General features: G+C 42.8%; 2 protein-coding genes and 1 long non-coding RNA gene across 7 annotated transcripts in view; 2 read left to right on the top strand and 1 right to left on the bottom strand.

The window, feature by feature from the left end:
• Positions 1-27,457, bottom strand: part of l(1)G0020 (RNA cytidine acetyltransferase l(1)G0020) — an 803,858-nt gene that overhangs the window by 396,049 nt on the left and 380,352 nt on the right. For all 5 annotated transcript variants that reach the window (XM_067102059.1, XM_067102057.1, XM_067102060.1 and 2 more), the window contains one exon: positions 6,151-6,265. In XM_067102059.1, coding sequence (XP_066958160.1) covers positions 6,151-6,265 — 115 coding nt within the window. The remainder of the gene's footprint in view (positions 1-6,150; positions 6,266-27,457) is intronic.
• LOC136837322 (uncharacterized) lies at positions 13,277-14,345 on the top strand. The gene is made up of 4 exons (XM_067102084.1): positions 13,277-13,635; positions 13,788-13,898; positions 14,034-14,125; positions 14,265-14,345. The coding sequence occupies exons 1-4, from the start codon at positions 13,356-13,358 to the stop codon at positions 14,343-14,345; spliced, it is 564 nt and encodes a 187-aa protein (XP_066958185.1). The 5' UTR covers positions 13,277-13,355.
• Positions 14,676-15,051, top strand: LOC136837174 (uncharacterized). Its single transcript, XR_010852618.1, has 3 exons — positions 14,676-14,734; positions 14,851-14,933; positions 15,028-15,051. It is a non-coding gene; the product is annotated as an uncharacterized lncRNA (long non-coding RNA).

Raw genomic sequence — 27,457 nt, 5'->3', positions numbered from 1 at the left:
TGCGTTACATAAAGTGTTATACATGAAAATGTGCGCAATTTCATGTAGAATACAACAAAAAATAACTCATGGTGGTTGTAGCTTTTATCAGTTTTGAAATATTTTCATATAAATCACGATAAGTGACAAAATTTCAACCTTCGGTCAACTTTGACTCGACCGAAATGGTCGAAAAACGCAATTGTAAGCTAAAACTCTTACATTCTGGTAACATTCAATCATTTATCTTCATTTTGCAACAAATGGGAAGTCTCTAGCACAATATTTCAATTTATGGTGAATTTTTTAAAAAAACTTTTTCCTTCTGTGCACGGTAACTCTGCTGAAAATCTCAGCATTTCTTGAGTCACCTTGTCGTAATTTTTGCACCGTTTTATATTAAGTGTTACATAAAGTGTTATACATGAAAATGTACACAATATCATGTAGAATACAAAAAAAAAATAACTCATGATTGTAGCTTTTATCAGTTTTGAAATATTTTCATATAAATCACGATAAATAGAAAAATCTGAACTTCCAAAAACTTTAACTCGACTGAAATGGTGAAAAATGTCAATTGCAGCTAAAACACTTACAGTCTAGTAATATTCAATCAATTACCTTCATTTTGCAACAAACAGAAAGTCTCTAGCACAACATTTCGATTTATGGTAAATTTTTGAAAAAAAAAAAAAATTTTACGTCCGCACGTTACAAATTCATGCATCATTTTGTGATAATATTTTCTGTGTTGCTTTGATCGTTTTACAATTTGTTATATACCAAAATCATCGCAATTTAGTGTACAATACAACGAAAAAAAATAACTCATTAGCTTTAACTGTTTTGCTCACAGCGTGATTTGTATACAATTATATATGACATTTTTTTTCGCACTGTCATATATTCCAATATTTATATATGATAATGATATTTTTTTTAATTTCTGATGGTTACATACTAAACTTCAGGCAATGACGAAAAAAGGAGCCACAAATGAACTCTTAATCTTAAAAATGAAGAGTGCTGTGATTTTTTGAAAAAAAATTTTTTTCTGCTTCGGCGCTCACTCCCGAACGCCGCTGGCATACGGGAGACGCTTTTGTAAATAGAGGCTCAGCGTTTAAGGGTTAATAGCAGATATTGTCTGTAGCCTATGTCCTAGGATTACATCTCCTCAAGTAGCCTAGGTGAGACCAAGAGCCCTAGGAACAGATAATAACAATATCCTGGCAAAATAAATCGACAGCATAACAATAAGGCGACATATTAATATAATTTTTTCCTTTTATATAAGCCTGTGCACCGAAGCATGATCTAAATAATCCAGGACTAGGCATTACCTTATATTAAGCGATAACTTTTTACAAACGTCCTATTTTTGGACTAAATTACTAGCCTACACCATGTAACCTAGGACTAGATGAAATAGTAATCTGTGCTGGATAAGATGGTAACCTAGCCTTCATTATACATAGGTAATTGTGCTTTATGTAACCCATACCCTTAATTGTGAATTAAATAGTCCGGATTAGGCAGTAGCCTACATTAGAGTAAGTTATAGCCTGGCTATAAGGTACTGTAAGGAATGAAAGAATACATTTTATCATTAAAAATTTCTTGTTTATTTCACTATCAAATATCTTACCATTAAGTTTATTGAAGTAAATAATTCATATATATCATTATAATCCTTCAACCATTGGCTTGACATGTTTAGTGATGAAATTGAGAAACACTATTCTTTGGGTAAAACTGAGGTTTAATGAAAGTTATAGCTTTTGAAAAACATGTTCTTCAGGTGTCGGAGTGGAGATGTTCACTGTCTGGAGCTTTGAGAGAGACTGCAGGCTGGCCATTTTCCAGTGCTGTGATTGGCTGACCACTAGCCAATCAGGTCGCGTCGTAAGGGATGGCGCTAGGCACCAAATGCACAGCTGATGTGAACGTACTATAGTAGGGTCTGTAGGGTCTTATGTAGCCTATATCCTTAAAGGTGATATAAACCTAGAACAGGCAGTAGCCTAACCAGATTAAGTAGGAACCCCTTTTTAATGAATATCCTACTATTAGCCTAAAACAGCGATGGCCAAATATCAGATAAAAAGGGTAGTCTCGCCCACATAAAAGAGAAAACCAGATTATAAGAGGATTATTTTCTGTATAGTTTATCCCCCTAAGTTTTAAATAAACCTAGAATAGGTTAAGTGAGAACCTTCTAAGAAATTCTCTATTCTTAGCTTAACGTAGATTATACTATCAGCAGTAACCTAAGCTATGTAAAACAGTAGCTTGGGTTAGTTAAATCATTGCTTTGGCAGTTACGAATCCAAAGTCCTTAGGCCCTCCAGCCGAGGATCCCATATATGTGGCACCTCCTCAAGGTAGCTACCCCACACGCCAGGTCAAGGCATTTGATGACTCTGGCACACAAATTCCCCTCATAAGGAAAGACAAAGTTCCCTATGGAGCTATCATTAACCGACATAAACTCGTCACAACTGAGGGTATCAATCAATTTACAATGATACTCCCTACCATTCAGTTGAGAGTCACAAGACCTCATAGATCCATAATTTGCAATCTTGCAGTAGCAAGCTATATTCCTGGGGGTTATGACATCCTCCTGGGACAGGACTTCCAGTCCCCAATAAGTTACAGCAATCCAGGGGTCCAAATCTCCCAGATCATTCATTAGGCATGAGTAAGCCTCAAACGCCTACACTCATTACACTGCCAGTGCCACCTGAGTACGACGTGCAGTGGCCACCCAGATCCCATTCCGGTGCCCAGCCCTGCCCCAGTGCCAGTGCCAGGGCCCCAAATAGATCTCCCTCCAGGAACTTCCAAACTCAATTCCCAATCTCTGCCAGCACCACTTGCATGCACTGAGCAGTGCCAAGTTCCGTCCGTCCGAACGACGACGGGCAAATTCCAAATCAGATAATAGTGCCTGACCCTGCCTTAGTGCCAGCGCCAGAGCACGCCCATGATCTCCATTCCACAGATCCAAATCAGGGTCCCCTCTCTTCTCCCAGTGTGGCTCTGCTACCAGCGTCGGTAAGAGAGATGGATCCTTCAGACCATAGCGGAAGCTCAAACGAAGGTGCAGCCTCACAACCCATGCCTGAGCTGGTCATGGTAACCTGCGAGCCTATGATGCCCACCACGACCTCTTCCTCCCTTTCAAGGTCCCCCACGGACACGACCATGGGTAAGGATTCTGCCGTGTCTCGAATGGCCAATGAGCTAACGGAACTGCGGCAACTTGGGATAGAGCCTGCAATGAATGCCCCTGCTGTGGCAACCAAAGAAGCTGACACAGGTGGCATTCCAATGTCCTCCTCGGACTCGGTTCGACCGATTCCCCTACCAAGGAGAACCATCAACCTAAAGAGATCTGCAGCAGAAACCATGGGTGTAGGTAAACGTCAGATTGCTTAAAGAGAGCTGCTGAACTCTCCTGGCACAAGTGCAAATTTGGCACAGTGCCACCTTTTATCCTACGAGGACGGTGGCACCTCTATCCAGAAGAGGGTGTCAGGTTCCTCATCTGTTTATTTTCCTTATAGTTCTTTATTCTTTTCCTTTAACATTTTTCCTTTCATTATTTTGTTCAATTAACCACATTATTTTATGCCTCACACAGGCTTATATTTTACCTTGTTCCCACTCTGCCAATGCAGAGGGCAATTGACAGACATCCCAATTTTCTAAGTCCTATGACTCCCTTTCGAAGACCCTTGGGCAAAAGAATAAACCTAAGCCATTTTCATTGGCTAAAGAATATAATTTCGAAATATTAATCATCATTTTTCTTTAACATTATCATTTGCCTTCTTTGTTATTCCCTTGTAATTTAAACCCCAAGTCCGTGAATGAGAAAGACCGTCTGTCCTTCATTGTACTTAGCTTCGTACTCATAAGCACCAGTGACTTCAGTGCCACGTCTGGCACTGTGCTGTCAACTTAGCAACATGGCGACATCTAACGAAGACCATGTTTTCTTACTTTACCAGGTCAACGGAAAATGGATATCTATTTCCATTTTGAATAAGACCCAAGTTGAGTTGCTCACCAAGTAGCCCCAGCCTTCTGTCCCTTCACCTTCAAAATTATTAATCATGTGAAGACAGATTTTCAGTATTTGTAGTAACTAAAAATGAAGAGACAATGGCAGAATTAAAACCACCATCACCCTATACCAGGTCAATGAAAAATGGATCCCTTCACTTTCAAAATTATAAATTATGTGAAGACAGATTTTCAGAATTTGTAGTGACTAAAAACAGGAGACAATGACAGAATTAAAACCATCTGCCACGGTCATACCAGTTTCGGGAAATTCCACCAAGGAATGGGCAATGCTATGACTCCCTTTTGAAAGGAAAAAGCTCTCTTTAGATATACCTACGCAGCAGTTTGGGACCCCTATGAGAAGACTCTCAGAGGGAGCAGCCTCGTCAGAATTTTATGCTGGACTCCGACTCCTTAGTATCATAACCGCTACCACCTTGCTGGAAGTTGCCACAAAAAGGCTTCCAGAATATTCCTGGATAATTTTTGCTGTTGAGGCCAAAAGTCTTATGGGAACCCAATGGGAAGCACTCTGTGACTTCCTAGAATGGTGCATAAAAGTGCAAATGGAAGCATTGGAGGGCCCCATCAAATCATTCTCCAATGTTACTGCATTATTACATTCTAACCCCTTCTGTAAGAACCTGTTTGAGGAGTCTGTTGTGCCTCAACTCAACAAGCATGCCTGCCAACATAATTGTACAATGGATGCTCTTCTGGGGAAAGGGGAATTCAGGAAACAAAGAATCCAAAATTTCCCTTTACCCAACCCCAAAAAAGGCTTGCTTTGATAAAAAAATCACATAAGCCTTCAGTCACCCCCAAAAGTTTACCTCAAAAAACAGGTAGGTGGTCAGAAGGGACAATTCCCTACATAAGGACAATAACAACAACAACAACAACAGGAAGGACATTCTTTTTCACAGGGTCCAGAAACCATCTTATATGGGGGAAAAGGAAAAGCAACACCTGGAATGTCTATCTTCATTTTACTTAGAGCATTCTTTACTTCTAAAGAGTGTATCTCCATTACTGGCATCTCCATCTCCCATCTCCAAATCCCCTCTTTTACTGTCTGTGTTTAATGGATCCCTATGATAATCTGAATCACTTTGTTTTGTCAGCATTCTCATGCCAGATATTTATTTCTTTATCATTCCTCTATCTTTGACACCTGACTGACCAAGATCTTGTCTTTGCTTTCTTCTTGAGTTTGATTTCCTGTAAATATCCTTTCACGTTCCTTTGTTGCTAACCTTCTCTTTAACACCTCTGTAGCTCCTGCAACAGAGATGCCCAATATTGTCTAATTTCTCTTTCCTCTTTTCTACATCCTGCATATCCCACCTTTTAATCCTTGAAAGCCCAAACAAAATCTTGTATCCCTATATTTCTGCCACCATTTTTCTTCTCCCTATTGCATTTCATACCAACCTGACTGCCCAACTGCTTCCTCTGAACCTGTCATATGTTTTTATATTTCTTAACATTTTCTACTCTATCAGTTCCCTCCTCCCTTAAAATTTATTCCTACTTGAAGTCTCTTACAAACTTCTTATATTGTTAACAATGGTTTCCTTCAAGACCTCATGTTTCAACTCTTAATCTTCTCAACCCCTTCTTGGGTTTTCTACCTCACATCTTGATATCCACCACCAGCTACACTGTTTTTGATTTTCCTCCTAACCATAAAGGTAATCTATTTGGCTCTATTTCACCACTCATCTTACTATATAACAATCTGCCTTCACAAACCAGGTTACTACACAGACTAATTCAAAACTGTACCATTGCCAGTAAATACTCATCTTCATCCCTTACTCCTGATCCATGTCCTGCATGAACCTCCCAATGTCAATATCTACTCCTTCCAACTCTACCATTCATATTCATATAAAGCATTATCATGTCAGCATACTGTTTTTCAGAAATATAACAAAACCACATTATAAATGAATTTGGAAAAACTATATATTTCATCATACACTCTTCCTTTCTTTTCCAAATACAGTACCAACAGCCTTTTCATTTCATCTACGAAATATTTAAATATGAAAGCTTTAAAAAATGCACGTGAAATTAAGAACTCACCAACTGATATTCCTAAAGCAGCAGATTTCCCACGACCTCTTCCAGCTGTAAGCGCAACTGTAGTCCGTAAGGTCTTTTCTGTAATAGCTACTATGAACTGGAGCACACTCTTAGCCTGTAAAGAAAAGATGGACAACATCAAGTAATACAGCATCAACAATTTATGATTTCTTAAAAGTAAAATTTCCTTAATACAAACAAATTCTTACACTAGCCCTATTATTATGCATTCACTCAACTATTCAGATGTTAAAAAAAAAAAAAATTTCCAGTTCCACCTGGATAAATGTGCATGTGTCCATAGCACACTTGTGATGGGTAGTCTCAATCTTTGAATTCTATGGACTCATTTAAGAGAGATAAAGGGACATGCATTTAAAAAAATAATTTTGCTTTTAAAAATTATATTTTTGTCAAAAACCCATACTTTACATGAACCTGAATATTTAGTTAGTTTGAAATATTTTCCATTGCCTTCTAGTATAATGAGAAACAGGTGGTACAGAGCATGCAAATTACTGGACTAAAATTCAGTGGCATCCAAAAGTTCTGAGGACTAACAAGGGGTCATGGATTACACTAAATACTGTAAAGGATAATGGCTTAGACTAAAGCATTGTTAATAAAGTTTACAATTTTTTCTAGCTTTTTTATACAAGCAAGCAACACTTATCAAACTATTGTAGCATAGGTACAATCACCCCAAAGACTGATAAAATCTGGCCTGCCACAATTATAAGCCCAACTGAAAAAACTGAGATTTGCGTTAAGTCACACTGATCAAATTTAACACATATGGAAGATATCTGAGAGGCAGCATTTCAAATGTTTGATAATTGGTAACGTCAGCTATATGCCCTTAGGATCACTTGCTTGAGCCAAAAATAAAAATTTTTGTAAAATCCATTACAGTATTTGGATATTTACCATTAAAGTTAGCTTACATCTTCACACTTTTGGGTGTGATCTGCATTCAAAATACACAAGAAAATAAATTTTGGCTATCCAAGACGGACAGTCTATAGTACAGTAATCTGTTTCCCACAGGGTGGCATTGGAATGTGTATGTTCTTGTCAGAATCTACCTCACCACCCACTAAGACATGAGGAGGCTGGGTAGGTTTCCATGTGGAAGTTTCTAAACTTTATCGCATTGAGTGAGTACAGTACTAGTGCCTTGTGTGCCAGAGTCAAAAGCCCACACCCAACAGTCTAAAACTAAAGACAACCACCTTCAGATATAAAAGCATGCTCCTAAACACGAATTTGTACCGTCATGCCCCCAAAACTCAACACTGGGATTTCATAACAACCTAAAACTAAGAAAGAATATTACCCTTGTATTTGGTTCATGAGAAAATTGTGCCTTCTGCAATGATAAGACTTAAGGTTTCACAATCATCATACAAAACTCGGATAACTCACAAATGATGTCAGGCAAAAACTGAGCTACATCTCAACTGAGCTAAGTTGACAACCTTCTCTACTGAAAGGTTTTCAGTAAATTAGAATACATGCTTACAGTATGAACATCGTGAGGTTTTACCCTCAAAAAGGGTAAAATATTAGGGTTCAACTCTGTGTGCTTGTTTAATGAAGCAATGTTAGGAAAAAAATTTTTTTGGACAGGAGTGTTTAATCTTCTAACACCGTAAAATAAATTCTTAACTCCTCCTCTTAAAAGTTTAAGTCTGTTTATATCAAATAGGAGACATAAATGATTTCTTTAAGGAATATGAAAAGTACTGTACAGTACAGTATGGGGACAGCAACTGTCAGTGGCTCCAGGGATTAGGAGAATTTCTGGAGGGTAGGTTGCTATCTCTGTATCAGATCATCATGGGTGTAGGAAAGCAGAGGTATGAGGCTGTGAAAGAAAGAATGACTGATCAGGTGGAAAGAGTGAAAGAGAGAAAAATGTACAAATGGAAAATGAATTTAAACAAGCACAAATGGGTAAGAATGAATGTGTTTCAGTGTATGCCCACAGAAAGATTTATGAGGCTCAAGATATAATTATAATAGGATGTTAATGAAAAAGTTTCTGGTCACAGTTCTGGACTGTGTGGAAAATTTCTAAATGCATGCATGGAGTAAGGAATAGATACATTGAAAGAATCTGAGGTTGAGATGGGATGAGGCACTAGAGTTGATGGAAGATTTTGAATTTGAGGATATGATCGATAAGAGGAACGAAAATAGAGTGGATGTGGGAAGAATAGGACTGAAAGAAAGGAACGAAAGTGGAACTTATTGTGATGCAGTGCTAAGCCATTCAGCTGGAGTGATGGATAGTTTTAAGAGGTTTAGATGATTTTTGAACGAAGAAATATGCAAGAAAAATGTGCAGCAATAGAACACGGGATAGGAGTGCTAGTGTAAGTGGGAATAGGAACAGTTAGAGGAATGTTGCTGGTGATAAGAAAAGAGTGACAAAAGTTACATGTTACAGGAGTGGAAGTTAAGGACATCGGATAAACGTATGTAGGATGACATTAGGAGCCTGTTTTATATGTGGTTAAGGACATTGAATAAGGGAATATACAGAGGTGAAGACACTCAATTGTTTTAAATGTGGCAGATTGGAGCATAAGGCAAGAATATGTGAAGTGTAAAGAGCCATTGGTGTATGCAGAAATTGGTCATTTTTCCCAGATGTGTAATAGGCCTAGGACCAAGTGTTCAATGTAAAGAGTAGTAGGTCATATGGCAGGAGTGTGTAGGAAATAAGTGTGAACCCAGGCATGAACTCCACCATCACCGCCTTCGCCAGGAGGGCCCTTACCCACTGTTCGTTGTGGACCGATACTCACTGTGAAATAGAACGGGCCTCCCAGATATTAGTTAATAATGGTCATCCCAACAGGAGCATCCAGGCCGCCTACAGAAGGATGATGGAGAAGTGGCACAACCAAGAGCAGCGACAAGATACACCTGAGGTGATCACCCTCTTCTACAAAGGGAATTACCACCCACGATATAAGGAGGATGAACGGGCCCTGAAAAATATCATTAGGGACAATGTCGCCCCCACCGACAGCAGCAAGAAGATCCAACTGGTTATCTTCTACAGGAGCAAGAAGAAGTGCAGTCTAGTGATGAAGAACAACCCTGCCCCTCCCCAAGATCCCCTGAAGAGGACGAATGTCATATACCGATACACATGCCCTTTCCGAGGATGCCCCGAAACTTACATCGGCATGACATCTGTGCGCCTCTCCAAACAGATCTCCTGCCATGCCCAGGAGGGAACCATCTTTAATCACTGTAAGTGGATCTGTTCGCCACATACAAGACAAGAATCACAAACTCCCAGTATACTGTATGTGTCTCTGAACTTGGACAGTCAAGCAATAGCAAGAGATGCCTTTCTACAAGGCTAGAGCAAATGGAGGATGATATATCTTTTTCTTCCATTGTCCTAGATTTTGAAGGTTTGGGCAAACTTCTAACTTTTAAAGGAACAGTTTACTTAATAGGCCCAAATTGGCCAAACAGGCACTGGTTCCTATTGCTTCAACAATGGACGAAGAGATCAATTCCACCACAGTCCACTGTTCTATCACATGCAGTAGGAGGGAAAGTCATCTACACATCCTCCTTTCTGAGCTGAGACCTTTACAAAAGGATTTTTAAAATATTATCTACCATGGAAATTACTCACCCAACATTGCTAGGTACCGAGTGCAAAAATTACGGACATCATCTGTCCAGCAATACCAATCCGTATGGAAGATATGGTTAGATTATGTCCATACTGAGAGCTCAGTTGAGATTTCTATGGAAACACTTAAATTTTCTTACATACATTTTTGAAGACAAATGCCTTGTGGTTACAACAATCATGGCATAGAAGGCAGCATTAACGGAACCCTTACTTTGCAGATTCGGGATTGACTGTGGTATAGAAGTTGTCACTTCCCTTCTGCGGTCATTTGCTCTACAAGGTGCCGTTCCCAAAAGGCTCTCAATTACTTGGTCCCTGAACAAGGTGCTTAGACTTCTATCAACCTCTCAATTCAGCAGACCTAATACAACCACAACTCACAAACTACAAAAGGCGATCTTCTTGATTGCATTAGCATCAAGAGCTCGTATTAGTGAACTGGGCTCTCTTAGACAGGGACGATACATAACGAAAACAGCTGACCATCAATTATTATTGTCCCCTGGAAGCATCATTCCTGAGCAAGAATGAGGATCCTTTAAGAAGGAAATCTCCTATTCTGATAAGAAAACTCAATTTAGCAGACAAGACATTATGCCCAGTTCAAATGGCAAACATCCCAGGGGGTCCCGATTCTCCTACATCCTAACACAAACTAACCACTCTCCCCACAAGGGCTGTGAATGATTGTAGCGTCTCTCATTAAAAAGGCAAATCCATACTTCTTTCCTAGGTCACATGATATTAGGAAAGTAAGTATGTCATTGGCCTTCTTCAGAAATGTCTCTTTCGAAGAAGTCTCTGAATGTACAGGGTGGTCATCTGACACAGTATAAAAAAAAAAAATTACTGCCATGAGCTTGAACAAATTCGACTACACTGTTTATCATTAGGTGGCAGGGTCAGTCCTAACCCTTAGGTGCTACAGCAGAAAACCAGGGATCTTATTGACAGTGAGCTTGCTAACTTTCACTGGAAGAGGGGGGGTGACAGTACTGCGACCATGCCCAGCATACTTAGGTATGCCACTGTAGAACTACATCCTAAAACACAAGTTTGTGTATAGTTTCTTGTTCTTTGGTACCAAAGCCATAAGAGTATTTGTAATAAGGAATGGGGCTTGAAATTTGTGGCTTGACCTCGGACCGGAAATGTTTTTACTTTGGGGTGTTGGGTATAAAAATTAAGAGCTTAAGCCTTTTTCTGGGTTTTCCGACCTGTGTCACCCGGTGAAATAACCTTTCAGCACTTATTTCTAGGTAAAGCTATTGCTAAATATACCAGAGAAAAGCTAAAAAGCTAAGCCGGAGTTACTACCCCCGGTGCGAGCTCCATGGTATGGAGTCGTGTATGAGAAAGGGTGAGATTGTCACAATCACAGGCCTCCGCCCTGTAAACTTTCCCAATGTCAAAAGTCCCACCGAGTGAGGTGCCGTTACAAACCCCCGCACCACTCGCGGACTGTAAACAAACCGGCGTCACCCACATTCCACTTTTAGCACGCGTCCGCTATTGTTGTGTCGTTCTTGTGTGCGCTTGTTTTGATTGTTTAGCAATGGCATCCTCGTTGGATTCTTCACCTAAGTTGAGTACCATCTCTGTATTTTATTTTAGGCGGTTGAGGCTCTTTACAGGCGGTCCCCGGCTTACGACGTTCCGAGTTTACGACGGTTTTTCAGATATATTCATTAAAAAATCCAGGCCGGCTTACGACGTTTGTTTCGAGTTTACTGACGCAGCCCGTTCTGACGCAGCCTGTTTACGACGCTTTTCAATTATGTATATTTATAAAAAAATCCGTTTCTGGTTTAACAGTAATCATCAAAAATCAGTTTCTGGTTACAATTATTAAAATACATTGCAAGGTTATGACTTTTTTTCGGCGCTTTTACGCCGCTTGTAAGCGAACTAGTTTCGTGAGCGTAGCTGCGCTCTGTATGTAACTGCATTGGTACTGTACAGTAGTTGACCGGACAACGACCTTCCTGGGTCGATCACGCAGGCGCCGTAACAATACCAAACAACAACCTTTCCTCACTCACGTGTTTGCCTCCGCAGAGTTAGGTACGTTGCCTCATTGTTGCTTTTCTTTAGCTGCAGTTTTTCGTGAATTGTGCCTTCACTATGGCTCCAAAACGGCAGAATTTATCATCTGATGCTAGTGCATCCAAGAAGCCGAGGAAGAGCATCACCATGGAAGTCAAGTACGACGTAATTAAGCGTTCTCGGAGAAGGGTGAAAGTAACACCGAGATAGGCCGTGCCTTGGGCCTTAGCAGAACGACGGTTGTTACCATAGTGAAGGACAAGCAGCGTATTCTGAAACATGTGCAAGACGCTGCACCAATGAAGGCAACGGTGATTAACGTGAAGCAACGTGGCCAGAACGTAGTGGAGATGGAGAAGTTATTGTTGATCTGGCTGGAAGACCAGAACCAACGGCGTGTTCCAGTGAGCCTGAGAGTGATTCAAGAGAAGGCTAGGAGCTGCATGCGGCAGTGGTGAAGAAAAATGGGGAAGGCAGTGCTAGTGAAGAATTTTCCGCCAGTAGGGGTTGGTTTAACCGCTTCAAGGCTCGTGCAAATTTGCACAATGTGAAGTTGCAAGGTGAAGCTGCTAGCGCTGATGACGTAGCAGCAGAAAGTTTCCCTAGTGGTTTGGCTGAGATAATTAGGAAGGTGGTTACACTGCTGACCAGGTATTTAATGTAGATGAGACAGGGTTATTTTGGAAAGAATGCCAAATCGTACATACATTTCCAAGGAGGAGAGGTCAGCACCAGGCCATAAAGCTGGTAAGGAGAGGCTGACTTTACTCTTTGGGGAAATGCTAGTGGCGATTTGAAGCTTAAGCCCTTGCTAGTGTACTTGGCAGAAAATCCCAGGGCTTTTAAGGGCATTTTCAAGAGTCAACTCCCCGTCATTTGGAAGTCCAATAAGAAAGCTTGGGTTACCTTGATGGTCTTCGAGACTGGTTCAATGACCACTTTGTGCCCGCAGTGGAAAGGTATTGTGCCTCGAAGGGTCTGCCTTTTAAGGTCCTGCTTGTCTTAGACAATGCCCCTGGTCACCCAGCTAATCTTAGTAATATGAACCCTAATGTGAAGGTGGTGTATCTACCACCAAATACTACATCCCTCATACAGCCGATGGACCAGGGAGTCATTGCTAACTTCAAGGCATACTACCTGAGGAGGACAATACGCTGCTGCTTTACGGGCCGTTGAAGGTAACAAGGAGTTGACTCTGAAAGATTTTTGGAAGGGCTACAACATTGCAGATGCTGTGACGAACATCGCACGTGCTTGGGACGAAGTAAAAGGTGTCGACTCTGAATGGTGTGTGGAAGAAACTGTGTCCGCAGTTTGTGAATAGTTTTAAGGGGTTTGAGCAGGCAGAAGATGTTGAGGCTGTGACAAGGAAAATTGTTGGGCTAAGCAAGAGGCTGAAACTGACTTGGAAGCTGAGGATGTCACCGAGCTGCTGGCATCCCACGGAGAGGAATTGTCATCGGAGGACCTCATTGAGCTGGAGAAGCAGATGATCGAGGAGGAGGAAGAGGCACCACAACCAAAGGTCAAGGAATTAACAATCAAGGGCTTGACAGAGGGTTTTGCTCACCTGGAGAAATGTTTGGCAGCATTTGAGGGTGAGGACCCTAACATTGCCAGGTTTGAGAGGATTCGCAGAGGAATGCTGGATCTTACTACGTGCTACAGGGAGGCGCTGAAGGAGAAGCAGCTGAAGAAGAAAGTGCAGTCTAGGCTAGACTCTTTCTTCGTGAAGAAGTCTTCAGCACCACCTGCCACTCCTAGTCTAGGTAAGGATTTCTCAACTTTATTTTTATTAACTGCTGTAATATAAATTGTTATAACTTGTAATAATATTTATAAAAATGTTACTGCAATTTATATTTACATACTGTAGATACACAGCATAACCCAATAAATTTTATCATTTGTATCATTGCAGAAGTGACTCCTAATCCAGATTCCCCAGAACCTCTACCTGGCTATGAATCAGAACCTGAGCCTGAACCTGTACCTGCAGTAACCTCCCCAGCAGCTTTTCCAGCTCTATCAGGTAAGGAATTCCTAAGTGTTTAATTTTTATAATTTTCATGCATGAAATCATTTGTACATACAGTACTGTACATATGGTACAAATTTTATATTTACTATTGCATAACCTAATTTATTTCATTATGTGCCATTCCAGATCTCTTTGGTAGTGATGACAGTCCTGACTTCCCTGAAGAATTCCAGGGTTTTGAAGTTACGGACCTCCTGTCTCCTCTCCAACTTCACCAGGTAAGGAATTCTTAATGTTTTTTTTAATGTTTTATAAATTTTTATAAATGTTACAAAAAGTGTACTGCACTTCACCCACTGTACAGTACACTATTGCTTTAGTATTTGCTGTAACTTTACATAATCATTATCATTCCAGATCCACATGTTACAGCCTCCTCCCGGCCCAACTCAGCTGACCTTATCCCCTCTCCAGCCCCATCACGTAAGGATTTCATGACTTTTTTTTCTTTCAAATCACTTTATAAAACTGTATACAGTACAGTAGCTTATTGCATACATACCCCTGTGTGGTAATTTCTAACTTTTATCATTCCACAAATGACAGGTGTCCCCTGCTCAACTCCAAATTCACCTGCACCAGTAGCACCTGCACCCATTTCATGTCCACCAGGTAAGGAATTCTTCACTTTTTAGAAATTTCTATTAGCCTACATTGTTTTAAATTGTGTTATTATACTTATACAGTACAGTACAGTACTGCTGTGTACAGTATCATTTCTATCTTTTCATTGCAGACTCCCAAGCACCTGCAGATGCCACACCATAGCCCCCTGTTCTCATCTACCATATGCCCATCCCAGTAAGCAAGCCAACCACTAGAATTTGGTAAGAACACTTTCTGTTTTATAAATTGTTATACATTTTATAAAATTAGTGTACTGTTTATGAAATCCACAGAAGTACTTTTATTCTAATCTTTATCATGTACATTATCATTCCAGACTGACATGCACCTTTAACCTGACCTCTACTGGAACTGTACAAAACCTTCCTCATGTAGCCTACATCTTTCAAATCACTCAAGGTATTGAATTCTTCACTGTTTTTAATGTTATAAATGGTCATATGTACAGTACATTTGATAAATATAAAGTAACGTCTTCATTCTAATATTCCAGACTGCCCAGCACCTTTACTAGAGCTCCTCATCCTCGCCTCCATCTTCTAAAAATCACTGAAATTAGGTAAGGCATTCATATTTTTATTTTGTACTGTTGAACATAGGTTTGTGAAATACCTGAACTGATACAGAACAGTGTAACACATACAGTACAAACTCTGCAGCAATTTTATCCTTATCATTGCAGGCTCCCCACGCATACAATCTCCATCTCCCCAACCTAGCCTGCGGTTGTAACAGCTTTGACAATCACTGAATGAGGTAAGGAATTCCTAACTCTTTATAATTTTTATATATTTATTATTCTACTGTAAAATACTGACTGTTCTGTATTTATACAGTACAGTACTGTACTTTGTTGCATGCAGGACTACTGTACAGTATTATATGTACACTAATACTAAATTTTTACATTCCAGAATCCCCTGAATCATGAGGCCACACCATTTTTCCAGGGTTAAGAAGCACGGGTTTCCAAAATAAAAGTAAGGAATTCACTTTTTTTATATCTTTATAAACTCTTTGGTATAATTACAGTACAGTACAGTGTACTGTACACCTGTGTTACTGTATAACATGTTGTATTTTACTTTTTGTGCAGTATATGTACAGTACTCTATACTTTACTGCATACAGGATTTACTGTACAGTACTGTACTTTGTAGTAAATTGTAAATTTTTACATTCCAGAACCACCAGTTTTGGATACACACCACATCAAAATGTAGGTAAAACATCAAGAAACAACATGCAGTATACCCAAAGGATTAAAAGTAAGGCTTTCATAACTTTTGTTTCAAATTTTTATACAATTTTCTGGCGTCGTATGCCATCGTTCCGCTTTACGACGATTTTTGGGTTACGACGCGGCGCAAGAACGGAACCACCGTCGTAAACCAGGGACTGCCTGTATTTCCCTCTAATTTAATAATTAGGGGGATTTAATTGCCTGTCTCATCCCCTTCTCCCGACGCCATGTGACCTTCAGTCGGTGCGGGTTTAGGTCGGGGCTTCTTCCCCTTCCTTTTTATTTGTTATACCCTTTTGCTTATTATATATATATATTTTCAATTGGGTTTTATAATATTGTTATCCTTCTCTGGGGAAGTTTTAGTCCTTGCCGTTTAGGCTACGAGTTTTCCCCCTCGGGCCTATCCGCCATTTATCCTTTATTATACGTGTTATATTTTGGACCTTCACTTCCTCCAGTGCTTGGATACTTTGTTTGAGATGGTACATTTATGCTTATATAGCTTATTTTAAGCCTAGCGCGCGGATGTCTTTGATATTTACGGATATTATCCTGTAATTTTTATCTAGGAGGTCGGCCATTTTACCTCCGCGCTCATATCGCGTTGGGCTTGGTCTTCCCTTCTACATATGTTCTTATGATTAGTGAGATCATTATTATTTTGCCTAGGTCAGGTTAACTTTAGCCTAGTGGAGTAGATACTTCCCCTGGGCTTCCTTCCTCAGCCATGGGCTATGTTAGGCTAGCCTAGGTTGTGGCTTGGCGATCTCTTCCTTGCTAGGAGAGAAGGTTTGTGTGTAGGAAGGTCCATAGTTGGAGCTCCCTTTATGTGGCGTTGGTTAGTGAGTTGGGCTTGCGCTCCTCCCTCTCCCTATTTCGGCCTTTCCGTTTAGACTCTACAGTCCTAAATAAGGTTAAGCTGGAATAACGAGGGTTCCTCGTGTAGCCTACCTTCATCCGAGCCACATCTTCGGGTTATTCTCCATCTTCATGTTTATACCCTCTCCTACCACATCCTCCTCCCTCCCCCCCCATCCTCTCCCACCCTTGGTTCGCTTTCATATTATACGTTAACTTACCAAGGCCCGAGAGTTTTATCCTTTTCCTTTCGCCATAGCCCTATATCCCCTTCCTCTGCATTGATTGGTCTGTTCTCTCGTTACGGTTCTGACCTTATCCGGTCACACCCCTCGAGACCACAGTCGGGGACCGGGGGTGCTACCACACCCCTGTTTCCCATCCCTTTCTTTGCTTTGACCTTGAGTGTTCCCTGTCTTCCTCTCTCTCAATATCGTTCGTACATGTTTGTCCGATCGCAGGGAGGAAGTTGGATCTCATGACGCCCGGGGTGTGCCTACCCACTCCCTGGTTGCTACCTGGTTCCTGCACTCAGGGTCTATATCAACCCCCTCCCCTCCCCTCCTTGTGTCAGTACGCGTTTTTCCCAACCGAGATAAGTTCTTCGAACACACCTCGGGTGGGGAGAATTGTGTTCAAGTTGCCAGTTGGAGTCTCCCACCTGACTGTCTTCTGTCGTTCACACGGTATGACACTTATATTTGTCCTTTTCAAGTACACCTATATCCCAGTATCTTCTCTCCACCAGCTAACTATCTTGGTGTTTTCTCTGCTAAGTGGTCGGATGTCCTTGTCGCCCTCCACTCCGGTGGGCATGGTGTTTGGTCGGACGGTGTTCACTACACCTCCTCCGCCGTCACCGTATTGAAGTACAGGACTCCCTCCGGCTCCAAGCGGAAATGTACACCTTATAGTTGATCTTTCCCTAGTCGCAGATGTTTTTATTCATTTCATATATATATATTATATTATTACTCTATTGATACCTACCCCTTGGGACATCTCCGGATTAACTCCGGCGGCCCCTTTGGGTTTTATTACATATTCCAGTAGGCCCGTTAACCTCCCGGTTTACTCCGGTGGGACCTGTCCGGATATGGTTTTCTATATATATATGTTTATTTTATTTTATTATTATTATTTAATATTATTTTGTAATTAACTATCCTTTTGGGACCTTTCCCGTCGCTCCGGATTAACTCCGGCGGTCCCTCTAGGTAGTTAATCATGATCGTTCCAGTAGCCCCTCTTTTTCCCGGTTAACTCCGGCGGGACCTACTTGGATAACTACTATACTAAGACACTACTCCGGCAGACTACTCCGGCAGTCTTATTAGCATACTCATTTATCGATCAACTTACAGATGGTGCGTTGTCAGGAGCAGGGGTGCACCGCTGTGCTGAACCAGGCCAGCGGGCATGAAGTTTGCAGGTCCCACTCCGGCTGCGCAGTCCACGTGGGGGACCTGACTGTTTGGCACCCAGACGGTTGTGAAGTGTGCTACGCTCTATATGAGCAGGTTCTAGATGAGTCGGTAAGTAAACTTTTCACTTCCGATTCACGTTTAACCTCAGTTTTGTCTTTGATGGATAATTGCAACATATTCTCCTTTTAGGAGGCTCAGTCACCTGTCTTTCTTTCCCCCCTTTCAGATTGACCACAGCTCTCGGGACTCCGCCTTGTCGACCCTTAAGACCTGGGTCGGCGGCTTCGGGAGGAACGTCGGGGCAGGGAAGCCCTACATCCTCTGCAAGGAAGTCTGTAACGTTCTCTTCCCCGGCGCCTGGATCTCGGCTTCGGTTGCGGACGAGATAGCCGCCCCTTTAATCGCCGGGATCCGGGAGATGACGCAGCCCTCCCAAGAAGAAGTCGCTGCGTGCGGTATTGTCACGGAAGACGTTGCGGCCCTTAACCTCAATCTGGAACCTATGAATGTTGACTTGGATTTACAGACAGGTAAGGGGGTAAGTGAGGCAGGTGATCTTCTCTTCAGTTCTCCCTCTTCTACTGCTTCTTCCTTCCGAGGATTTGTGAAATCCTCTTGCCTTATGGACGGTGCAAGGTCTACCGTCCCTAAGGTGAAAACTGTTAAGAAAAAGACCTTGAAATCCCAGAAAGTCCGCTCCGAGGTTCCCTCGAAGACGTCACGGCCCCCTAGCCCCGCGCCGTCTACGAGCAAGGCCTCTACTTCTGGGAAGGGAGCACGTTCCAAACATAGTAAGGAGGCTCCTACCCCTCCTTCCTTTGATGCGGAAGCGTTCGCTGAGCTTCTTATGAAGCAGTTTGACAAGAGGGTTGACGACAAGCTGTCGCAACTCTCGAATCAGCTGTCTTCATCTGACGCTTCAGTGCTCTCCTTGTCAGAGGAGGTTAAGTCACAGAGAACTCTGATCTCCGGGTTTATGAGTGGCGTAGCGGCCAACAAACCCTTCTCCGTCCCAGACACTTCCAACCTGCCCCCTTTCGATAAAGGGAACCCTGGCGCCTGACCCTCTTTGCCCCCAGCATGAGGGTACCCTCACTATTGAGGGCCTAGGCACTTTCGCAGGTTGGAGGAACTGGAATTCTTCCCTCCCAACCTGAAATCTCCTTATGCAGGTTATGCCAGGCTCACGGAGGAGGCATGGATCCGGTCCGATAAGGTCCCAAAGGAGACAGTCATCTTCCCGAGGGACCAGGCCCAGTCAGCCCTATTACGGACCTTGTCGGAGTGGCAGGCGGAGAATACTAAGCTCACTCCGGCAAAAGGTGCATTTACTATGTTTTCTCTGGGGGAAGCTCTCCCCACTCCGTGCACCTCTAAAGTAGCCTCCCTCACCAACCAAGCTTGTGTGGAAGGTAAACCAGTTCCTCATCTCCGGGAGATAGATCCCACCTCTCTAGTCTTACCCAGAGATTCCCAGTACAGTATTGGGCGGCAACTCCGGATACCTTTACGGTTACCCGGCTGGACCCTGACTGCGCCTCTAATCTCTTCAGTGAGCAACTCCCCAGAATCCCAGAGTCGCTCCTGAAGGCCGAAGCAGACGATAAGGGCAGACTTAGTAGGTCCTTAAACTCGTTGACTTTGGCAGAGGCGACGTCAGTGGTATATTGCGAGGACCCACTTTTCCAGGTACTGACGAAATCTCTCTTGGGGAGTTTCCAACAGGACCTCTATGACTTCGTTAAGGCCCGATTGAACTGCCGGAAGCACATCTTTTCGGCAGCTTCCATTCGTCATGAGCCTAACAGGCTCATAAAAAGCTCCATCTGGGGAGCTAACCTATTCCCTCAAGAAGAGGTTGATGCAGTCCTAGCAGAGGCAACTAGGGCCAACCAGAGTCTCCGCTCCCGTTGGGGTTTGTCCTCCAAGAGGAAGCAGTCGGAGCCCGCCGGAACTCACCCTAAACCAGGGAAGAAGTTCAAGAAATTCAAACGGTTCCCGACTCAGATTGTATTGCAGGCTGTCCAGGTCCCCGTCCCTGGGCATCCCTCAACCTCCCAACCTCAACCTCAACCTCAGTATGTGCTGGTTCAACCAGCCCATCAACCTCTCGCTGCCCCTTCTTACGTATCCTCCCCAGCTTATAATGCTTCTTATGAAAGCCAGGGGGCATTTCGGTCAATCCAAAATGCAAAGGGAACGAGAGCTAGAGGCTACTTCCGAGGTAGAGGTTCATCCCGCTCCTCCTCCAAAGGAAGAGGAGGCAGAGGATCCAGAGGAGGCAGGCCCTCTCCCGCACAGTGAGATATCTCAGGTAGGCGGGAGGTTATACCATTTTCGGGACCAGTGGAGCTTCAGTCCCTGGGCCCAGAGCATAGTCTCCAAGGGATTGGGGTGGAGTTGGAGCAGAAGTCCTCCCCCCCCGATCAGGTTCCATCAATCACCCTCCAAGGCTCTGAAGGACTTTGTGAAAGATTTATTAATAAAGAGGGCAATAAAGAAAGCGAGACATCTGAAATTTCAGGGCAGACTGTTCAGTGTCCCAAAGAAAGGTTCCAGTCAGCGAAGAGTAATTCTAGACTTGTCCCGTCTAAACTCCTACATTCAATGCGACAAGTTTCGATGCTTACAATCTCGCAGGTTCGAACCCTACTTCCCGTGGAGCCGTAACCACCTCTATAGATCTTTCAGACGCCTATTATCACGTCCCGATTGAAAGGTTCTCTCCTTATCTGGGGTTCAGACTAGGAAACCAAGCATACTCATTCAGGGTCATGCCATTCGGTCTCAATATAGCTCCCAGAATCTTCACCAAACTGGCGGATACGGTAGTTCAACAACTCGGTCTCAAGGGATCATGCTAGCCGCATACCTGACGATTGGATCGTTTGGGCGCCCAACGTCGATGAATACCGAGAGCAACAGCCATAGTAATCGGCTTTCTAGAATCACTGGGCTTTCAAATAAACAGGGAGAAATCCCGCCTAGTGCCGAGAGTCGCTTTCACTGGTTAGGAATCCAGTGGGACCTGGGTGCACACAGACTATCCCTTCCGCCGCCAAACGGAGAGAAATAGCGAAAGCAACCAGACAATTTCTCAAGAACAAGAAAGCTTCCCGTCGCCCAAGAAAGAGTCTTAGGTTCTCTTCAGTTTGCTTCAGTGACGGATCTTCTTTTGAAATCCAAACTGAAAGACATAAACAGGGTATGGCGGAGTCGAGCCAATGTCAGGTTCAGAGACAAAGTATCTCTGATTCCACCGATTCTGAAGAAGAGACTCGGCCTTGGACGTCCGTCAAGAGCTTATCGGTCAGTGCCCTTCAGTTTCCTCCGCCATCTCTAGTGATTCACACCGACGCTTCCCTAAGCGGGTGGGGAGGATACTCCCAACACAAGAAGGTGCAGGGGACTTGGTCTACCATGTTCCACCAGTTTCATATCAATGTTCTGGAAGCCATGGCAGTCTTTCTGACCCTGAAGAAACTGCGCCCAACAATCGGATTCATATAAGATTGGTTCTAGACAGCGCAGTAGCAGTGCACAGTTTGAACAGGGGAGGTTCCAAGTCGAGTCGGATCAACCAGGTTATGATAGCAATATTCTCTCTAGCAAACATACACCAGTAGCATCTGTCTGCTACCCACCTGGCACGGGTCCGGAATGTCATTGCAGATTCCCTATCCAGGACAACTCCGCTGGAGTCGGAATGGTCCCTGGACAAAACTTCTTTCAGGTGGATTTGCAACCAAGTTCCGGGTCTCGAAGTAGATCTCTTTGCAACAGAATGCAACCACAAACTACCTTGTTATGTTGCTCCCAACCTGGACCCTCTAGCTCACTCCACAGATGCAATGTCCATAGATTGGAACAAGTGGAAAAGGATCTACCTCTTCCCCCCAGTAAACCTGTTACTAAAAGTCCTTCACAAACTCAGGACATTCAAGTGCCAAGTAGCCCTAGTAGCTCCAAATTGGCCGAAGAGCAACTGGTTTCCACTTCTGCTAGAGCTGAAGCTTCGGTGTTTGCAAATTCCCAACCCGAAACTGACGCAAATAGTACAAACTCAGACTGTGTCAGCTTCCTCAAGAATTCAGAATGCCCTAGCTTTGTGGATTTCATGAAGTTTGCTGCTCAAAGGGATGCTAATATTGATCCTATTAACACTTTGTTCCTAGAATCAGATAAAAGGGCCTCCACTCTTAGACAATACGACTCAGCAGTTAAGAAATTGGCACTCTTCTTAAAAGAATCTGAAGCTACTGTAATGATCACTAATTTAGCCATTTCATTTTTTAGGTCATTATTTGAAAAAGGTCTGGCCCCAAGTACCATTACTACAGCAAAATCAGCCTTGAAAAAGATATTTTTACACGGGTTTAAGATTAACTTAACAGACTCTTATTTTTCATCTATCCCTAAAGCCTGTGCTCGTTTGAGACCAGTAACCCGCCCACATTCGGTTTCCTGGTTCTTAAATGATGTCCTTAAGTTAGCTTCAGAAATAGATAATCATAATTGCTCTTTCACTAACTTATTGAGGAAGACCTTATTTTTTATTAGTTTAGCTTCAGGTGCTAGAATTTCTGAACTGGCTGCCTTGTCTAGAGAACCCAATCATCTTGATTTCCTTCCATCAGGTGAAGTGTTGCTAGCTCCTCACCCTAAGTTCCTAGCTAAAAATGAAGATCCTCGAGATAGGTGGTCCCCCTGGAAGATCATCCCCCTCCCACAGGACCTGTCTTTATGGCCAGTCTTTACCCTGAAAGCCTATTTAGACAGGACCTCACACATAGCTTCCGGGCCTCTATTTGTAAGGGAAGGGGGAGGAACCATTTCTTTGAAAGCCATTAGGCAACAGATCCTGTATTTCATTAAACATGCAAACCCAGATTCAGTTCCAAAAGTGCATGACATTAGAGCAGTGGCCACCTCTACTAACTATTTTCATTATATGAATTTCGAGGATCTGTCAAAATACACGGGTGGAAGTCTCCGTGGTTTTTAAGCGCCACTACCTGAAATCACTAGAAGCTCTGAAATTCTCTACAGTGGCGGCAGGAACATAGTTCCCTCCCCCAATTTGATTCTTTCTGTACTCAGTCACTCTCCTCCCTCCTACCTGCCTCATTTATTCCCCTAGTCATCTCCAGGTCAGGCATGCTTCACAGCCTTTCTCCTGACCATGTCATAGTTTTGTCCTGTTTATTGTTTAATTTAAATGTTACATGTATTATCTTGTGGGACACAGTTTCCCCACCTTAGTTTTAAGTGTATGATTAGTACTTAAGTTTGCACCTTTATGTACTCTTTAATCTAGTATGATTTTGTATTCATGTAACCTTAATATTATATTAAAACTAGTATATTTATGATATCATTTGTATATCTTAATACCAAATCTTGCTACTAGGATAATTAAAACTCTAGTGTAAATTTAGTTTTATTACTTTCCTCTAAAGTCTCCTTTTGTTTCAGGATGGTATTTTGATTTCTCTGTTATTATTTCACCGGGTGACACAGGTCAAAAACCCAGAAAAAGGATTTTGACAAAGGAAAATCTATTTCTGGGAGAGACCTGTGTCACCCGTGACCCCCATGATTCCTTCTTCCCCCTGGTAAAATACCATTCCAGTGTGGGTGCTAATGTGGAATGTGGGTGACGCCGGTTTGTTTACTGTCCGCGAGTGGTGCGGGGGTTTGTAACGGCACCTCACTCAGTGGGACTTTTGACATTGGGAAAGTTTACAGGGCGGAGGCCTGTGATTGTGACAATCTCACCCTTTCTCATACACGACTCCATACCATGGAGCTCGCACCGGGGTAGTAACTCGGCTTAGCTTTTTAGCTTTTCTCAGGTATATTTAGCAATAGCTTTACCTAGAAATAAGTGCTGAAAGGTTATTTCACCGGGTGACACAGGTCTCTCCCCAGAAATAGATTTTTCCTTTGTCAAAATCCTTTTTCTCACCTTCCAATTTCTTTGTAAAGCTCCTTGAGAAAAAAACAACAAGTTTTCACGTAACAGGTTTTCACGTAAGAAAAACCTATTTTTGGTTGTCACTCTTGGGTCCTCAAAACCCTCCCACTTCCCTGACGAAAAGGCGTGGGATTTGATCAACAGAAAGTACTGCCTGTTGGTCTCCGTGCCGGGTCTGTTGTTGACACTACGGCAGATTGCGCATGAGCATTAATCGCTTCCACTTCTAAGTAGGTTTTGACGATGGAAGGACCCAGGTATACAGCCTCACTGTAAAGATTTGGGAAAGTGCTCCGTTACCTTTAGTCCATTATATACTCCATCATGTGTTACAGTGTTTATCACTACAATACAATACCCGGCTACGAGACCAGCTATAAGAGAATTCTTTGACAATAGTTTGGTCACCCATGGAGCTCTGGTAGACCACGGAAGGGCAACTCCTTGAGGACTCAATAGCGATTACCAAAAATAGGTTTTTCCTACATCAAAACCTATTTTTTTATGTGCAGCCCTCAAGATGTAATTCTGTCAAAACTACAAAACGTTGGCAATAAAATAAGAGACAGCCTAGTGATGTGAGTTTTCATCTCTCTTCCCTGTACCATTACTCTCTTAGATAGATATGAATATACAGTAAATAAATGTTTGCATTTCTTCAAAACCGAGTTGGTAGAACATGAGACATCTCTCCCAAAGTACTAGAATTAGTTATGTCAAGGCAAGTTTAGTACTCTGATGCCTCATCAAAAACCACTGGCCCTTCACTCAAATTTTGTATTACTTGGCGCACTAAATAAGTGATCTTACTAAAAGCAAGAGCAACAAAGGAAAGCGGTTTAACAGAATGATATATTGATTTCATAAGTGCTTCTGCCTCACTATTAGATTCAAGTACCTTACCAGTTTCTAGAAATCTTCACTTCATCAGATCAGAAACTTGAAAAAGCTTACAGCTTGAATGGGAGAAGGACAAACATCTGGCATTATACCTATTTCATATCATGATGCTCTACATGGCTTCATAAAACTGCAACCTTAAGCAGTTGCATTCAGTGAAAGGGTGTGGGTAAAACAAAGCAGTGGGATCTAATAGAAACCAAGTAAAGAGATCATAAGTTCTTTATAAGAATCAATGGGATATGGCAGGTTAGGTTACAAGACAGTGGGAAACTCTTCACTTTGTTTTGGGTTCCAAAAAGAAATATTATTTTGAGACCATTATGAGTAACAGAATACAGTATTAAAAAAGGGATTTTGACAAAGGAAAAATCTATTTCTGAGGGAGGCCCCGTGTCACCCGGTGAAATTCCATACTAACACGAATTTCTAGGTATAAATATTGCTAAGTATACCAGAGAAAAAAGCTTTCAGGAATGCTGGAGTTACTACCCCCAGATCGAGCATCTTCTATATCGAAGACGTCAGTATTACCAAGGGTGAGTGAAAGAATCACAACCACAGAGCCACACTCGACAGACATCCCCATGTCAAAACCCCTCAGAAGAGCGGAGAGCCATACCAGCTCCCACTCACCCGCCCGCCAAGCGACTCTCCAGCGCCACCTACACTCATTCCAGACTAGCACCACCCCAGGCTTGGCATGTCCAAGTAGGGGAGAAACCAGCTCCTGGGAGGGTCACCGGGTGACACGGGGCCGAGCTCAGAAATAGATTTTTCCTTTGTCAAAATCCCTTTTTTGGGTTTTCCGACCTGTGTCACCCGGTGAAATAACCTTTCAGCACTTATTTCTAGGTAAAGCTATTGCTAAATATACCAGAGAAAAGCTAAAAAGCTAAGCCGAGTTACTACCCCCCCCAGTGCGAGCTCCATGAAATGGAGTCGTGTATGAGAAAGGGTGAGATTGTCACAATCACAGGCCTCCGCCCTGTAAACATTCCCAATGTCAAAAGTCCCACCAAGTGAGGTGCCGTTACAAACCCCCGCACCACTCGCGGACTGTAAACAAACCGGCGTCACCCTCATTCCACTTTTAGCACACGTTCGCTTTTGTTCTGTTTGTGTGTGCACTTCTTTGTGACCCTAATTTTGGTTCTACTATGGCATCCTCCCAGGATTCTTCCTCACCTAAGTTGAGTACCATCTCTGTTTTTTATTTTAGGCGGTAGAGGCTCCTTATTTCCCTCTAATTTAATAATTAGGGGGATTTATAACGCCCGCCTCGTCCACCTTCTCCCGGCCCCATGTGACCTTCAGTCTCGGTGCGGGATTTTTATGTCGGGGCTTCGTTCCCCTTCATTTTCTTACTGTTGTGCCTTTTTGCTTTTCCTATATTCAATTGGGCAATTTTATTGTTGTTTTATTACCCTTCTCTTGGGAAGTTCAGGTCCCTGTCGTTTAGGCTACGAGTTTTCCCCCTTGGGCCTATCCGCTCTTTATCAATTCTTATATGTGTTGTATTTTGGACCCTCACTTCCTCCAGTGTTTGGGTATATTATTTGAGATGGTACAGTTATGCTTATTGGGTTTAATTTTAGCCTAGCGCACGGATGTCTTTGATATTTTCGGATAATATCCTTTGTTTTTTAATCTGGAAGGTCGGCCATTTTTCCTCCGCGCTCATATCGTGTTGGGTTTGGTCCTCCCTTCTACATATGTCCTTATGATTATTTGAATTATTGAATTATTTTATTTTGCCTAGGATAGGTTAACTTTAGGCTAGTCGGGTAGATACCTTCTCCCCCTGGGCTTCCTCCGTCAGCCAGCCGGCTGTGTTAGGGTTAGCCTATGATTAGGCTATATGCGTTCTCTTCCCTTCCTGTGGAGAGGAAGGTTAGTGTGTAGGAGGGTTCATGGTTGGAGCTTCCCTTCGTGTGGTGTTTGGTTAGAGGTGTCGGGCATGTGCTTCTCCCTCTCCCTGTTTCGGCCTTTCCGTTTGGACTATTGAGTCCTAGTAAGGTTAAGCTGGAATAGCGAGGGTATCTCGCATAGCCTACCTTCGTCCGAACCACACCTTCGGGTTATTCTCCATCTTCAAGTATACACCCCTCTCCTACCTCCTTGCTCCTCCTCTCCCGCCCATCTCCTTGCTCTCTCCCCCCTTGGTTCGCTTTCATATACTATGTTAACTTACCAAGGCCCGAGAGCTTTACCCTGTTCCTTACGCTATAGCCTTTATCCCCTTCCTCTGCATTGATTGGTTTGTTCTCTCGCTACTGGGTTCCGACCTTACCCGGTCACACACGGTCGAGACCTCGGCTGGGGACCGGGGGTGCTTCCAAACTCCTGTTCCCCATTCCCTTTACCTTTCTTTGCTTTTTTTGGCCTTTGAGAGTTCCCCATTCTCTCCTCTCTTATTATCGTTCGTACATGTTCGTCCGATCGAGAGGGAGAAGGCTGGATCTCATGGCGCCCGGGGAGTGCTTACTCACCCCTGGTCGCTGCTACGGGTCCC

Source organism: Macrobrachium rosenbergii, chromosome 58, assembly GCF_040412425.1.
Source record: "Macrobrachium rosenbergii isolate ZJJX-2024 chromosome 58, ASM4041242v1, whole genome shotgun sequence".
Taxonomy (NCBI): domain Eukaryota; kingdom Metazoa; phylum Arthropoda; class Malacostraca; order Decapoda; family Palaemonidae; genus Macrobrachium; species Macrobrachium rosenbergii.
Note: the sequence above shows the minus strand (reverse complement) of the source record. Positions and strands in the feature narration are given on the sequence as shown.

Coding starts and splice junctions, on each gene's coding strand:
- LOC136837322 (XM_067102084.1), top strand. CDS start 13,356: ATGATCGAGGAGGAGGAAGAGGCACCACAACCAAAGGTCAAGGAATTA. Junction 13,899..14,033: donor AGCTTTTCCAGCTCTATCAG/GTAAGGAATTCC, acceptor GTGCCATTCCAG/ATCTCTTTGGTAGTGATGAC. Junction 14,126..14,264: donor CTCCTCTCCAACTTCACCAG/GTAAGGAATTCT, acceptor TTATCATTCCAG/ATCCACATGTTACAGCCTCC.